General features: G+C 34.9%; 1 protein-coding gene across 4 annotated transcripts in view; it reads left to right on the top strand.

Moving 5' to 3' along the window:
• Khc-73 (Kinesin heavy chain 73) overlaps positions 1 to 12,853 on the top strand; it is a 734,708-nt gene that overhangs the window by 658,357 nt on the left and 63,498 nt on the right. For all 4 annotated transcript variants that reach the window (XM_069822453.1, XM_069822454.1, XM_069822455.1 and 1 more), the window contains exons 26-27: positions 862 to 1,004; positions 6,952 to 7,141. In XM_069822453.1, the coding sequence (XP_069678554.1) occupies positions 862 to 1,004; positions 6,952 to 7,141 (333 nt within the window). The remainder of the gene's footprint in view (positions 1 to 861; positions 1,005 to 6,951; positions 7,142 to 12,853) is intronic.

Below are 12,853 nucleotides of genomic sequence, written 5' to 3' on the forward strand. Positions count from 1 at the left end.
ATGAGTGAACATAGCAGTACATTCAAAATGACTCTTTGTGCATCATCTTGGCTTGTGCTGACATCTGTGGAATTTCTTTTTCAACTGTGTATCCATAGGAACAGAATGGTGTAACAGACCTGACTGACTTACTGGACTAGAGTAATTATGCAATAATATTTAAGGAAATATAAACTCAGACATAAATGAATAAGTTTTGATAATATCAAATGTTTCTTTGATTTTTTTCTCAATTACATTATTAAACAAACCTTTATCTGGACATAATCATGCTCCATTTTAAAAATTTAACTAGTATGGACACAGCATTTTAGGTGTTACTATGAGAATTTTATTTTATTCTCGTGAAATATTTCACATGAAGGAAATAATTCTTGTAACGTTTACTACATTAGTATTGAAACTACTCACTGTTAGGAATTTATAACTCTATCGTTATAAATGCAATAAGAATTGATGGACGTCATTTGTTATACATATTCTGCAAATGACCCATTTCCCACTGGAATTTAAACATTTGTCATACTGTGGGATCAACAGAGAGGTGCAGACGGCTCTCACACACTGGTTCTGATCCCAAGCAGCAGACACCTACGACACAGGGATATAAAAGTTGATTCCACAATATGGCAAATGGGGAATATGTTGAAAAATAGCTTAACAATTGCTGTATCTGTTGCAGTAAGTTTTTCCATGAAATTGGGTTTTATTTCTGTAAATGACCCCTGGGAAATTTACTTTCTGGAAGGTCCTCTAATTAATAAAATGGTTCTGTTCTGTATTGGTGTAGAAGAAATTACGAGTCCTGAAAAGGTTTTATTGATGACATTGCAATTCAGATTCTGCTTGTTTATGTTACAGAAAAATACACTCGAGGTGTCAGTGCAGTTGAGAGCATTTTGACCCTGGATCGATTAAGGCAGAGTGTAGCTGTTAAGGAGCTGTTGCAAGCTCAGGGACAACCGTTGATGAGGAAAACAGCCAGCGTGCCAAACTTCTCCCAGGTAAGCTGTCAAAGCAATCATTCTTGCATTGCTCTTAGCAAAGTTCAGTACAAGTCTTTTGTTTTCCTGAGTGACATTGTATGTATACACATTATTATTATTATTGAATTTCCAAGTTTATAGAACCCTATTTTACCCGAAGGTATATTAGGGCTGTAATTAAATCATACATATTATAGCCCTGTACAAATAGTTACATAAAATATATACATAATTATGACATAAAATACACATATTACATTAAATGTGCATGACAATGAAAATCATATTTATATTATACAAATACAAAGATATAATGAAAGAGTGGTGGAGCGGAGAAAAATTCTCTCCGGCGCCGGGATTTGAACCCGGGTTTTCAGCTCTACGTGCTGATGCTTTATCCACTAAGCCACGCCGGATACAATCCCGATGCCGTTTTTAGAATCGTCTCAGATTAAGCTCCATCTCTGGGGTTCCCTCTGGTGGCCGCCCTCTGCACTACATCATAGATGTCTATGAACGCAGGACCGAAGTCCATATATGTGTTGAGGTGCACTCAGATGAGTGACTGATTGGCCGGGATCCAACGGTATGGGCGCTGTCTTATATCACAAAGTGATTTATTACGCATATCATATATATATTGATGTACCGAAGTACATATGATATTTCCATGCAGATATTCTGCGTCATCACATGATGAAAGAGTGATGGAGCTGAGAAAAATTCTTTCCGGCGCCGGGATTTGAACCCGGGTTTTCAGCTCTACGTGCTGATGCTTTATCCACTAAGCCACGCCAGATACAACTCCGACGCCGGATAGAATCGTCTCAGATTAAGCTCCAACTCTTGGGTTCCCTCGGTCCTGCGTTCATAGACATCTATGATGTAGTGCAGAGGGCGGCCACTAGAGGGAACCCAAGAGTTGGAGCTTATTCTGAGACGATTCTATCCGGCGTCGGAGTTGTATCCGGCGTGGCTTAGTGGATAAAGCATCAGCACGTAGAGCTGAAAACCCGGGTTCAAATCCCGGCGCCGGAGAGAATTTTTCTCCGTTCCATTACTCTTTCATCGTATGATGACGCAGAATATCTGCATGGAAATATCATATGTACTTCGGTACATTAAAATAATAAATATGATATGCGTAAATCACTCGTGATTTAAGACTGCGCTTATTCCGTCGGATCCCGGCCAACTAGTCACTCATATCGAGTGCACCTCAGCACATGTGTGGACTTCGGTCCTGCGTTCATAGACATCTACGACGTAGTGCAGAGGACGGCCACTAGAGGGAACCCAAGAGTTGGAACTTAATCTGAGACGATTCTGTCCGGCGTCGGAGTTGTATCCGGTGTGGCTTAGTGGATAAAGCATCAGCACGTAGAGCTGAAAACCCGGGTTCAAATCCCGGCGCCGGAGAGAATTTTTCTCCGTTCCATTACTCTTTCATCGTATGATGACGCAGAATATCTGCATGGAAATATCATATGTACTTCGGTACATTAAAATAATAAATTGCCTATTTACTTATTTATTGCACTAAGGAATATGTCTCGTTTTCTTTTACCTATTTGTTATATTGGAAAATAGATGTCGCTGGTATCGTTCGATAAGTTACCTAGGTCTTGGATTACATTTTATGCGATTTTTGCTATGCTATAAAAGAGATAACTAAAAAACGCAAATTTCGAGTTACCTAGTTCTTGCATTCAGGCGACGACATGAAATGCAGACATATTACATACAGTACTTTCCCAGGACATATCACACACAGACTTGTTACTTAAAAATAATAATAATAATAATAATAATAAGTAAGCATTTCGTAGAAATATACATATTACTTTTAAGAACGTATATGACATAAAAATGACATGAAATAGACATGACTTACAAGTGCATGTTCAACACATAAGACATGGACATATTATATACAATACACAGCAAAGACAAATAAAAAGGGAAATTACATAAAAACATATATGATATGAAACAGTGACATTATAGCTATTATTATTGTGATTATTAGTATTTACTTGAAGCAAGTAAAGTGATCGGTTTGGAAGTAAATCCCGAAAAGACAAAGTATATGATTATGTCTCGTGACCAGAATATTGTACGAAATGGAAATATAAAAATTGGAGATTTATCCTTCGAAGAGGTGGAAAAATTAAAATATCTTGGAGCAACAGTAACAAATATAAATGACATTCGGGAGGAAATTAAACGCAGAATAAATATGGGAAATGCCTGTTATTATTCGGTTGAGAAGCTTTTATCATCCAGTCTGCTGTCAAAAAATCTGAAAGTTAGAATTTATAAAACAGTTATATTACCGGTTGTTCTGTATGGTTGTGAAACTTGGACTCTCACTCTGAGAGAGGAACATAGGTTAAGGGTGTTTGAGAATAAGGTGCTTAGGAAAATATTTGGGGCTAAGCGGGATGAAGTTACAGGAGAATGGAGAAAGTTACACAACACAGAACTGCACGCATTGTATTCTTCACCTGACATAATTAGGAACATTAAATCCAGACGTTTGAGATGGGCAGGGCATGTAGCACGTATGGACGAATCCAGAAATGCATATAGAGTGTTAGTTGGGAGACCGGAGGGAAAAAGACCTTTAGGGAGGCCGAGACGTAGATGGGAGGATAATATTAAAATGGATTTGAGGGAGGTGGGGTATGATGATAGAGACTGGATTAATCTTGCACAGGATAGGGACTGATGGCGGGCTTATGTGAGGGCGGCAATGAACCTTCGGGTTCCTTAAAAGCCATTTGTAAGTAAGTAAGTATTAATAGTAGTAGTATTTCCTTTTATTGCAGCCTGTTTTGCTCTGTGGCATGTTAGATTAATGATAAAAAAAATAGAACCTGAAAATATATACAAACAAAATTAACATATTCATATACCCTTTCTAATTGCATTAACTACAACTTCTCTTATTATGGCAGAAACACATCAACTATCTATTTACAGTGAATTGTGAATATGTGATATGAATTTTTTAAATTCTCTTGAACAGCATTTCTTTTTGAACATAAAACACAGGGGTTTTTCAAATTGCCCAGAACATGAGATGACATGTGACAGTAATAACGGGCGAGTTCTTTCGAAATTTGGCCAATCAAATAGGAGGTGATGAATAGTCCAGTCGCTCTCCTCGCATTTACATGTGGATTCATTTACATTATTGATTTTGAACCGTTTAAAATATGTTTTAAATTTTCCATACACATTTTGCGTATGTTTACATCGATTCTTACGACCATGTAAAAGTGTCTAAAATGACTTTAAAGCCTGTTCTGTCAAACTCTACTGAATTATGAAATGACAACTCTTTTGGCACTTCTTTTCATGAGACTTGAAATCAAGACAAAATAGAAATATCTAATCGGAAATCTAAAACTTTAATCTTCAGAAGGAAAACCACAATTCAGAGTAAGATATGCCTTGATAATAAATTGAGATTCCAAATAAAACAACATCGCAAGTGTAGGGAATAAAATTTTACAGGAGAAGATTTATTTGAATTATTCATTTCTGGGTTGTATTTTCTTAACAAGTTTTAGTTTATCGTTTTCCATAGTCAAACTGCATAGCATCAAGTTTTAATGTTTATGTGCGAATTTTCGCTAAATCGATATGAATTCACGAAATTATTTCATAATCACGACATCTTCAACAAAAAATAGGTTTCATGGAGGATTTGCACGAAAAAAATGATTCTTTCTTACAAATAAAAAATGAAAATTTTCTTTTTTTAAATATACATGAACATTTCTACATATTGATCATTCAGCATTACATATTTGTGACATCTGGCAAAGATGTATGCATAGCTTCAGGACCAACTACTTCCAGTGAGCAGCACCAGCAGATAGTGGTTATTTCTCTTTCCCACAACAACTGCCTTTGTGTAATCAAGAAGGCAGTGCCGTCTCCCCCTCACAGTCAAATGATATTAAATTATGAATTTAATTAATGATGCAAAGTATTTTCTGTTAGTGTTAAAGGGATTGATTCAATAATAATAAAAAGAAATGCTATTTTTTAAATTATTTTTTAAGTTTCTTCAGTGTGCGAAATATGCATACAGCTGCATTTAGATTGGCAAATGTTGTTTGGCCAAGCATCTGCATAGAATTGGAATACATCAGTCCCCTAACTGCTCATTGTGCACCTCAAATCAAGAAATGAATTTAGAACACCTCAAAATCTGTGCTTCAGTGGCTGACCATGACAATATCTTTGAAAAATATTGGAGTGCAAGAGGTCAAATGAGTTTATTATCAAATGCCTGGCATTAGAAAACAACTACAACAACAAATTCCATTCTGAAGGCACACAAATCGTCTATAGCTGCATATAGATTGGCAACAGGCCATGATTGTTTGGCCAAGCATCTGCATAGAATTAGAATATATCACTTACCTAACTGCCCATTGTGCAACTCAAATCAAGAAATGGATTCGGAACACCTCAAAATCTGTGCTTCAGTGACTGACCATGTCAATATCTTTGAAAAATATTGGAGTGCAAGAGGTCAAATGACTTTATTGTCAAACGCCTGGCATTAGAAAACAACTACAACAACAAATTCCATTCAGAAGGCATGCAAATCATCTATAGGGGCATTTAGATGGGCAACAGGCCATGACTGTTTGGCCAAACACCTGCATAGAATTGGAATATATAGGCTAAGTCCCCTAACTGCCCATTGTGCAACTCAAATGAAGAATTGGATTCAGAACATCTCAAAATCTGTGCTTCAGTGGCTGACCATGACAATATCTTTGAAAAATATTTGAGTGCAAGAGGTCAAATGAGTTTATTGTCAAATGCCTGGCATTAGAAAACAACTACAACAACAAATTCCATTCTGAAGGCATGCAAATCATCTATAGGTGCATTTAGATGGGCAACAGGCCATGACTGTTTGGCCAAACACCTGCATAGAATTGGAATATATAGGCTAAGTCCCCTAACTGCCCATTGTGCAACTCAAATGAAGAACTGGATTCAGAACACCTCAAAATCTGTGCTTCAGTGGCTGACCATGATAATATCTTTGAAAAATATTTGAGTGCAAGAGGTCAAATGAGTTTATTGTCAAATGCCTGGCATTAGAAAACAACAACAACAAATTCCATTCTGAAGGCACGCAAATCGTCTATAGCTGCATTTTGATTGGCAACAGGCCATAACTGTTTGGCCAATCATCTGCATAGAATTGGAATATATCATTCCCTAACTGCCCATTGTGCAACTCAAATCAAGAAATGGATTCAGAACACCTCAAAATCTGTGCTTCAGTGGCTGACCATGATAATATCTTTGAAAAATATTTGAGTGCAAGAGGTCAAATGACTTTATTGTCAAATGCCTGGCATTAGAAAACAACAACAACAACAAATTCCATTCTGAAGGCACGCAAATCGTCTATAACTGCATTTAGATTGGCAACAGGCCATGACTGTTTGGCCAAACACCTGCATAGAATTGGAATATATCAGTTCCCTAACTGCCCATTGTGCAACTCAAACGAAGAAATGGATTCGGAACACCTCAAAATCTGTGCTTCATTGGCTGACCATGTCAATATCTTTGAAAAATATTGCAGTGCGTGAGGTCAGATGACTTTGTTTGTCAAACGCCTGGCATTAGAAAACAACAACAACAACATTGTATTACAACACAAACTTAATACTAAGTAACATGCTAACTGGCTACAAAGCCTGTCCAGGAGCTTTGTCACTTTACAAGTCACCTTCTGACTTACCACGGTTTAGCTGTAATGCAGGGGTGAAATGTATCCCTGAACAACTGTGTTATATCGAGCTTTTACTGTACAACGCAATCCCAAAAGTGACGAGATTTATTTTTTTAGTTATATTGTAAAAAGATGTTATCTGTAAGAAATTAATAGCTGAGATGATTATTTATTGTTTTTGTATAGATTATGCGGTTTGACTCTTCGCTTGATGGAGGAGTTGTGCGATCTGAGAGTGCAACAGATCTTAATTCTGAGTTGATGAATGGGCCTGCTGTTCGAGATTCGAGAAGCAGACCTTCGACTTCTCCTGGTTATGGGAAAGTGTCAGGCGATGGCGATCACATAACAACACCTCCAAAACCATTTGGCCTTGGTAAGTGCTACGCATTACAAGATTTCTATCCCTTCCTTCGACCCACATTTCGTGTTCAGGTGCAAGGTTTACTATGTGAATGTACTCTTTCTCTCTTCATGGATTCTCCTGTATGCCTGTTTTCCGTTCACTCCATTGTCTAATCTGCTTTTTAAGTGTGGATTCATTTCGTTTCTAAACTGCTTTCACAAGAGGTTTGCAGAAACTCTTATATACACACATCTGCTTTCGTCATGGAGTATGTGCTTTTTTGTAAGTAGCAACATCTGACAACAGGAAACAAAATTTTAAGTTGCATGTGTTCAACATGTTTTGTTTTATTTGAATGTTTTTATTGTACAGTTTTTTCAAACATGAATAAAAATTACCGACTATGAAATTGAACTCATGAACACATGTTTACAAGAACTGCACAGACATTGAAGAATTAACTGTGATCCATGCAAGAGATATACAAGTACATTTACACTATGTTCTCTTAGTTGGACTTGATCCTTAGCGATGGTGGCCATCTTTTTATATTTGTACCATTTGCTCATTTGTACATACATTGTATCACTTAATTTTTTTTTTTTTTTTTTCCCAAATTTTTATCATTGCGTATTTGACGAGAATCCATATTGAAAATCCAACAACACCACTGGTATACTATCATTACTAGAATATTGTTACTTTTGTTTATTTTTTAATTTTAAATCCAATATTCCTTATCATATGGTATACATTTGGAAAATATTAGTCAAATCTTGTATATGCCTATAATAGGTCTTTGTAAATATCAGTTGCAGTGTTTTTGGGTATTCGAATGGATAATAATTTGTCAATACACATATCAAAGGACACCCTAAGTTCATATTCTGAATCGTTGTACATAATTTTGTCACATTCATACCTCTAGTAAGTCATCCAATGTCTTTATCGTTTGTAACTCATTAATTTGTAGGTTTTCTTAATGTAGCTTTTCAAAATATTAACCTTCGTGTACAATAACTATATGTATAATAAAATTCGTAATAGAATTTTGAAAAACAGATTGACTTTGCATTTTAATTAAAATTTCATAATGTCAAGAGTTGTCTCCCTTCTGACATTAAGATGCTGATTTAAATGTAAGTAGCTCAGAAACTTCTGTAGGGACTATCTAGAATCTACGAATTTATGTTTTATCTAATGATGAATAATAGATATAATTCAGCACATCTTTGGTATTTTAAAATTATGAATATGATACATTTATTTATAAATCATGAAAAACATAAGAATATGCAATTAAACAGCATACGCGTGTTTTAAAACCAATATGCAAACTTTACAGACATCTATTTTAGGAATATCGATACCAAGCTACTTCGAAAATAGTATCGTTGGTTTCTTCAATTTTACATAATTCATAAATTTTACAAATTTTGTACACATATCTTGAAATCAAATAAAATTGACACGTCTATTGGATGTCTCTATTTTCAAATTAAATTGAAACTTTATCTGAAGACATATCTGTATGAAAGTAAGTCTGTTATTATTACGAAAACTGGTTACTTGGTTTGTTTCTTTTATGAAAAGAATGTAATAGTTATTTTTTAGTTTATCTCTTTAAATAATTTTCTCATTTACTTGTAAAAATTATAGCATAAGATACTATGCTGTTATCGTAAATTATAATAGATATGCAAAAATGTTCTCATTGGGAATTATGTTGTAGAAATAACATTATTGATCATTCTTTGAAATAATAATAATAATAATAATAATAATAATAATAATAATAATAATAATAATAATAATAATAGTAGTAGTAGTAGTAATAGTAGCAGTAGTAATAATAATAAAATAATAATAATAATAATTATAATAATAATTTTATTATTTATTTAGAATATTAACGTGCTAAACAACAGCACAAAGGCCAATTACAGTTTAGCACAAGATGCAATAAACAAAACAAAACATACGATGATGAGAAGAATGACAGAAAATGGCAGTGAGATGAAGAAATACAAAGAATCTAATAATAATAATAATAATAAAAGGTAAAGGTAAAGGTATCCCCGTAACATGCCATGAAGGCACTTGGGGGGCATGGAGGTAGAGCCCCATGCTTTCCATGACCTCGGCACTAGAATGAGGTGGTGTGGTCGGCACCACGCTCTGACCGCCTTTTACCCCCGGGAAAGACCCGGTACTCAATTTTATAGGAGGCTGAGTGAACCTTGGGGCCGTTCTGAAAGTTTGGCAACGAGAAAAAATCCTGTCACCACCTGGGATCGAACCCCGGACCTTCCAGTCCATAGCCAGCTGCTCTACCACCTGAGTTACCCGGCCGCCAATAATAATAATAATAATAATAAGAATAATAATAATAGTAGTAGTAATAGTATTTGAGGGAAGTAGGATATGATGGTAGAGACTGGATTAATCTTGCTCAGGATAGGGACCAATGTCGGGCTTATGTGAGGGCGGCAATGAACCTACGGGTTCCTTAAAAGCCAGTAAGTAAGTAAGTAAATAGTAATAGTAGCAGTAATAATAATAATAATAATAATAATAATAATAATAATATAAACTTTAATGAATTCACTTTTATAGACAAATTATTTCGTCTCATTATGAAATGATGAACAATTTTCTTGCATGATCAATACTGACAATCCTTTTCATTAAGTGTGACCAATAAGTATGGGAGAAAGTTTGTATTGTATTAATGAAAATAGAAGGAATAAAGCATGGTGCAATGTTTGTGCCCAAATTATTTATTTGTTGTGTGATAACAATTCGTTTTTAGTGAATTCACATAATGTGTAGCTATGAACATCACTTGGTGTTATTAATTTCCATACGATGTTAAGATTTGTGACAGTGAAAAGCAAATACAATTTATTTGGGAGATAGTTCACAGAACGAAAATATGGAAAGAAGCCATATTTAAAAAAAACAGCAATACATTCAGATTAGGAACAGCATACAGCTGTTGCCGAATATTTAGACAAGATATTAATTTTGTGTTCATTACATGCGATTTTTGTTTAGCTTTGAATAAGCATCATCTACAAACACGAGAAAGTTAAACCATACATCTGACAATTTTATTTTGGAATATTTTGAAGGAAATTGTTGAATTCTGATGCCATTGTGAGGGTAGGAAACTTTATAAATAAAAAATTCCCTCTCTCCAACTCCTGAAAAGCATGAAATAAAATTATTCATTGGATGACTTACTTATTTTAGTTAACTAGGGTGTTCTACATTTTTATTTTAAATTTTCGTCATTATTATTACGAGCACATCCATCACATTCCCAATATCAGAAGGTCAGTGAGCACTGGTAATAAGCTCCAATGTTTTTACTATTGCTTTGTTTTTGCAATGTTCAAGAAAATGTTTCGTCTGGGATGAGACATCTGGTTCCGTTGCTTTCTACTTTAAATGTGCTACATCTGCTTCAAAAGTGCTATTTGTGTGACAGATTTCTTATCCCTCGGCATTTTCTTCCTTACCAAACAAGATTGGCAGCTTTGCCATAGAGCACATTCTATACTTGATTCATTTTGACAGTTTTCTTCCTCCAAGTCCTCTTTTCTTTATTTTGGTTGTAAGTTGTTGACCACCCAGCCGCTTGCTTCGGTGTTTCCTTTTCCATCTATTTCTTGTTGCTTTTGTTTACATTATTTTACGTTCCCTCAGCGTGAAGTTGTTCTTGCTAAAGGTATATTGTTAACTTTTTGGGCTGTGTATTTTTTTCTAGCACTGCTAATGTTCATCACATACACACACTAGAACATTTCCAATAATAGATTTGTTCACTTACAAATTCATTATCCATGTATTTTGCACCATACAGTAAAGTAACTCCTATTGCTTCAAAAAATACGTAGAGGAAACATCTAGGGTTCCCACTAATTTCCTCACATTGTTCTAAAATACATGTATAAATTTCTAATGCATATTAGAGATTCGTAAGGTGATGTTTCAGGAATGTAATTCTTCAATGATTACAGTAGTTTACAAAAATCTCATGAACTTCAGCTACTAATTTACAAAAAAAAATATTTATCTGAATATTTATATCAGCTGCAGTTGTCTTTCAAAATCAGTCCATCTACCTAAATAATTTAAAATCCAGATTGTTTTCAGTTGTAACTCTTAACAAAATATGAAGGATTAGTTGCTTCGAGATAATTTTCTTTAATAAAATGTGGTAGCTATACAGAAATCGTATGTAAAGAAAATAAAACACATTCAGTAATGTGACTTGTTTGACAAGAAATTACATTAGAAATACTGAAGCACGTATTTTGGGAACCTTAGATGAGTTTGATTACACTTGTGAAATACTGGAGGAGAAAGATAAAACATAAAAACTAAAGGTAGGAGATAAAAATATGGCTGCAAATTCTCTTTTATTACTCTGACAATTTTCTTTTTGTTTTGTTCTGCAACCTAGGCTCCATTCTCTCAGGTAAAATGGGGCTTGTTTTTTCATCTGCTAGATTGTTCCTACTCAGATTATCCAAAATGGTATTGCGTCAGTGTGTTGTAGAATTGACACTGTTACTGTCACTGGTCCCCCTTTACAGTTTAATAGTACTGCCATGACGTACTGTAATTTTATTTTGTGTTCATTTGTTACTATAGAAACTAAGTTTACACTTTCAGCTGTGAATACATAATCTAATTTTTTTTTTTTTTTTTCGATAACATTAGTTCTAACAGAAAATAAATTATGTAAATATTACATAGGTAAATTTACACGTAAATAAAATTTCCATGCATACATCACCACAAAGCACCTGTACATATTATATAAAGAAGAAAACTTGGTAATAGACAGGGAGTATTTCGTTGCTGTACCTACAAAATCCGCTATGTGCATTTGAACAGATTTTTCAGGAGAAAGAAAGAAGTATTATCACCTTTAATTCCCTGAATTTACAAAGCTATGAGGATCATTTCATAAATATTATACAGGTTGGCAGAACTGTGAAATGAATGACGCAACACCAATGAAAATTACGTCAATTACAATTGAAGGATTGAGAAAGAAGCACGTGTGTTCGTTTCGTCTATAGCATACTCTGTGTTTCGGCAGTGAGAGCTAGATGTGGAGTCTACAAGTGTCTCGAGTACTGTGACGATTAAAGACCAAAGATCGAATCTTTACGTGTCAAAACGTTCTTGTGATAGTTCTGTCAGCAAGTTTGCAATGTCCAGGCGTTTCTGCTTCTGTTCAGCAGTCAAGCAGTGAAGGATCCATCGCTCAGAAATGTTTTTCTTTTTAAAATTCTTTGTCAAAACAGAATACTGAATTTGGTAAAATCCCCATAGCTTCTGAAAGTTCCTCACACGTCGGTCGACAATCTTCTTGAAGAGCATGTGCCACAAGTTTCACACTTTGTTCATTTGTTTATGTTTTCGGCCTTCCTGGTCTTGCATCATTGTCTAAACTGACACGGAAACAAGTAGCCCAATGATAAACTGTACTACGGTCCACTGTAAGCTCACCACAAACTCTGCTCTGCTGTGAATTTCTGTGAGGTTTTGGCACATAAAGATTCTATATTTTATCTTTAATTGCCACAGTACCCGAGACACGTGTAGGCTCCATTTCTAGCTCTCGTTACCTGAACACAGAATATGCTATGGATGAAACGAACACATGTGCTTCTTTCTCAAATCTTCAACTGCAACTGATGTAATTTTCAGTATAATTTCAAT

This window comes from Periplaneta americana, chromosome 3 (assembly GCF_040183065.1).
Source record: "Periplaneta americana isolate PAMFEO1 chromosome 3, P.americana_PAMFEO1_priV1, whole genome shotgun sequence".
Classification (NCBI taxonomy): domain Eukaryota; kingdom Metazoa; phylum Arthropoda; class Insecta; order Blattodea; family Blattidae; genus Periplaneta; species Periplaneta americana.